At 42.0% G+C, this 4,113-nt stretch overlaps 1 protein-coding gene across 1 annotated transcript; it reads right to left on the bottom strand.

The window, feature by feature from the left end:
- Positions 1–728: 728 nt before the first annotated feature.
- On the bottom strand, positions 729–2,624 carry LOC104613120 (putative galacturonosyltransferase-like 4). Its single transcript, XM_010280824.2, has one exon. The coding sequence runs from the start codon at positions 2,411–2,413 to the stop codon at positions 1,346–1,348; it is 1,068 nt and encodes a 355-aa protein (XP_010279126.1). The 5' UTR covers positions 2,414–2,624; the 3' UTR covers positions 729–1,345.
- Between the last annotated feature and the right edge of the window lie 1,489 nt (positions 2,625–4,113).

Below are 4,113 nucleotides of genomic sequence, written 5' to 3'. Positions count from 1 at the left end.
CATAAATATATATAAAATATATAGAAATATATGTATACCGGTCGGTTCGATTAACTGCCAGTTTTCTAAATTGGTTAACTGAAACCGAACCGGTACCTTCAGTTTTTTAAAAACCTGAAGTGACCGGTTCAGTTAACTGATTTTTCAGTTTGATTTCAGTCGATTTGGTTTTTTTATTTTTTTTCTCACCCCTAATTTTCAGTCTTAATTAGCATTGAAAAGATGTTAAAGAAAAAAAAACTTAATTTAAACATCCTACTTCTCAGTTAATCCTTCCCATTTATCACAACACACATTGCTGGCAACATGCATCACACCGTATACTAGGAATATCGGCGATATAAAATACAATCGATGAAGCCATATATCAAGAATATCAGCAATATAAATTACAATCGATGTTGTTGATGTATGGCTGGATGGGCGTGGCTAGCAATGTGTCTTGGATATAAGAAATCATCTAAACCTCCATTATCATGCTAACTTAGAAAATCTGTGGACAGTTGTCGATTCATTATTTCAGGCAAATGCATGTTTCATGTTAGATTTACATTTTGTAAAGGATCTGTATGTGTCTAAATTATTTGTTAATTGAGGATGGTAGGATGTTAAAATAAAATCCCGTGAGCAGAGTTATTAATTCTAGTATGCGGTCCACATGACACATTAACATGATTCTTGAGTAAAAGAGGAAAAGGTGAGAAATGTTGACAGGTCTGAACTGTAGTCACAAAATATGGAAATCTCCTCAACCAAACACGCACACACAAAGTTTGGAGGGAAGAGCCTTTTTAATTCTATCCTCTATCACAAAGAAGACAAAAGAAAAGACAGCAGATTTCCTCTTATCTGTCTCTGTCTCTGGATCGATCATTCACATAAAACCATTGCTTTTTTATGCAAAGTGGCCCAATGCTAGATATCTTCACTCTTCAATAAAGTTAGTCTCAGAAGTCAGAATTGATTAAATTCACAAGAGTACGCAGTAGTAGAGGGTCAGAAGATTAGTAAAATCACAAATTACTGCTGGGGGAGGTGAAGTTAGGGTTAGTGGTGATCCAAAGGAACTAATAATTAAACACATTTTGTAATACATACGTTTGTATAACCAGGAGAGACTATGCAGTCTCGCTTCCACCAGGCTGATGATGCCATGAGAACCCCCTTTGGTGTGAACTAACTTTGAACCACAGAACCAGTAATTAACCCCTCTCTTCAGTCTTCATCCTCTTAAAAACCCCAAAAAAAAAAGAGAGGTTTCTTCCTAGATAGTTTAATTTCTTTTTTTTTTAGTTTTTTCATCATAATGAAATTGTTCCACAAACCCAACATTGCCACCTGTCTATCATTCTTCTAGAGAGAGAGTTGATGAGCGATAGAGATCATATGGTGCCCAAAGATGATCAACAGTGCATGGCTTTCTGGAATCCAACCTCAGCCATGGCTTACCCTTGCCACTCCAGTGGAGTAGGCTGATGGGTCCAGGGTGAAGGTTCCTACATTTGCCTTCGAGGTTGTCACCACCCAAACCATGCTGGTTCCATCTATGATCGACTGCTTTGATATTCCCAGCAAAGATGAGCAAGAAAGGTGGAAGAGAGCCCAAGTGATATATCCTCTTCTTTTTCTGCACCGCCATCCATTCCTCAACCTTGTGCGTGTAATCTCCTTTCCTCCATTTATCCACATCAACCACCATAACTCCTGTGTTGAAGTAACAAGGCTTCCTTCCTTGAAACGTTCTCACCAAATCTGGGTCTGACCAGAATGCTTCTGTGAAGTATTTGGTGAAATTTGCATGGCAGTACTCTGGTGCGGCCACCACCTTACCCTCCAAATCCACCTCCCAGAGCTTTGCAATGTCGTCGACCATGATGATGTCGGAGTCGAGGTAGATGACACGGCTTACATCTGCGGGGAGGATGTCTGCAAGGTAGATGCGTGCATAATTTAATGGTTGGTCCAGAGCTAGGCGAATGGATTTGGAGATCTTCCCATGGACACGTTTGAAGTCGAAGTGATATACGTTGAAGTTGAGATAAGGAAAGGTGGAATTGATGGTTAGGAAGATATCAGAATCGAAGTCGCCTGCGAGGAAGTGGAAATCAACATTTTCTGGACAAGTAGAGTGCTGTAGCATCGACAGGATGGCAGCCATGGTGCCTCTGAGATAATTGGCGTCAAGGGTCATGGCGACATGGATGCGACCAGTAGTGTTTGGGGAGCCACAGGTGTCGCCATTGCGGAATGCAGGAGCCTCACGGAAGACGGGAATATTGGAGGAGTAGGGTTTATTACGGATAAGGCCGAGGCGGGTGCCGGCGCCGACGGTGGAGGTGGTGGTGATGGGGTGGAGGAGGAGGAAAGACAGGAGGCCAAGGAGTGGAGAAGGGATTAATCTCCGGAAGGCCATCCTGCCTTGATTAATGAGTCGGGAATTTCAGAAAAGAAGAGGAAGAGCAGCCATTGAAGGGTGGTTAAGAGGTCTAGGAAAGGTTAGAAATGGTTCATAAATAGGGGAGTGGAATGAGATTATGAGAGGTGGGTGGGATCGTGAGGAAGAGAAGAAAGGTCGGAGGATCTTGTAATAAGAACCCCCCAGCCCCCAGCCCCATCCATGTTTGTATATGTATGCATGTTAATTACTCTTTCTACGTACCATTAATTTCATCATCTAATTTTTGCCTTTTTTTTCCAAAGCTTAAATTTTTTGTTTTCTAGCTTCTTTGTAAAAGATAGAAAAGAAATTAAAAAATGAGGCTGCTAAGATATTTGTTTAGATTGTTTTTCAAGTCAATTTGTTCATTGAAAAGATTTTGACTCTTGAGTTTTAGGACTTGTCCGTCCAACACACATGCCAAATTGGTTTAGTTGGTTTGTTTAGAGGAAACCTCCGAAAAGCTCGACGAATGCTTTCATCTTGATAATCTCAGAAGTCCTATTCATTTTGAACATGGACACCCAATTATAAATAGGTATTTCCTGTTCGAGTTAAGGGACTTTTGGAAGAATACTCTTTGAATACCTCTTTGCACTATCTCTTCGGCCCAGACCAGCATTATTTCAACCTACCAGCCCGACCACATCTTTCTCTACCCAACTGACTTGAGCGTCTGATTACCTACCCGAGGAACAACTCCTTAGGCCTCTGACCTTTTCTCTTTGTTGCAGATCTCAGTGTGCAACTTCGTCTTTCCACCTCTGCCTCGTCCAGTTGGCAGGATTATTTCATTGTGTCATCGGTTTGGAACACATCGTTTTGGATAGTATTAGATTGATGCCATCTATGAAAAACATACAAAAAGTCATTTCCCAAACCCCTTTCTGCACACTAAAAGCAACCATGCTTAAGAACACATCCAACCGCCTAGAGCCCCACTCCCCATCTCAAGGATCCCACTCAGTTCGTAGCTCTTCGCCTCGGGAGCCCTAGTATTAGAAGGTCGATCATATCTTGGCCATGATAGAGATGCTGGGGCAACTAGATCATGCCCCCCAAGTTACTCGCCCTACCACTCACGCACCTACTATAGCCGATCCTTGCACCGGGTACACCAAAAGGCACCACACAGGTCTGCATGGAGCCCAATCCAACCGTGAGCGGCTGCAACTGCCAGAAGACCTAACTCCCCAACTCGGCCTCGTGCGCATAACACCCGTAGTAGATCCCATCACACTATTCGAGTGTTGGCGAAAGAATGGTGTAGACACCCCATTTTTACGCTCTTTAGTCTTTCTGCAACACTTTGAGCTTCAAGCATGCTTCAACGAACACCGTTTGCCCCTTCATCTGATTCCGATCGTCTGATCGGGATCATTTTGAACCTGAACCTCATTTCACATCAAATTAGAAATCCAAAACCATAGGTACTTAGAACCCAAAAATCCAAATCCAACAACACCAAGATCACCCGAGTTTGACACCATTTACCTCATCATCCTAAGACTAGAAGCTGAAACCGATTCCAATCATCTGATCTGAATCATTTTGATCCTGAAATTCATTTCACATCAAATCAGAAATCCAAAACCATAGGTATATAGATTCCAAAAATCCAAATTTGACAACACCAAGATCACCCAAATCTAACACCATTTACCCCTTCATCTCAA

The sequence above is a fragment of the Nelumbo nucifera genome, chromosome 4, assembly GCF_055504915.1.
Source record: "Nelumbo nucifera cultivar China Antique chromosome 4, China Antique-T2T, whole genome shotgun sequence".
In the NCBI taxonomy this organism is placed as follows: Eukaryota; Viridiplantae; Streptophyta; class Magnoliopsida; order Proteales; family Nelumbonaceae; genus Nelumbo; species Nelumbo nucifera.
Note: the sequence above shows the minus strand (reverse complement) of the source record. Positions and strands in the feature narration are given on the sequence as shown.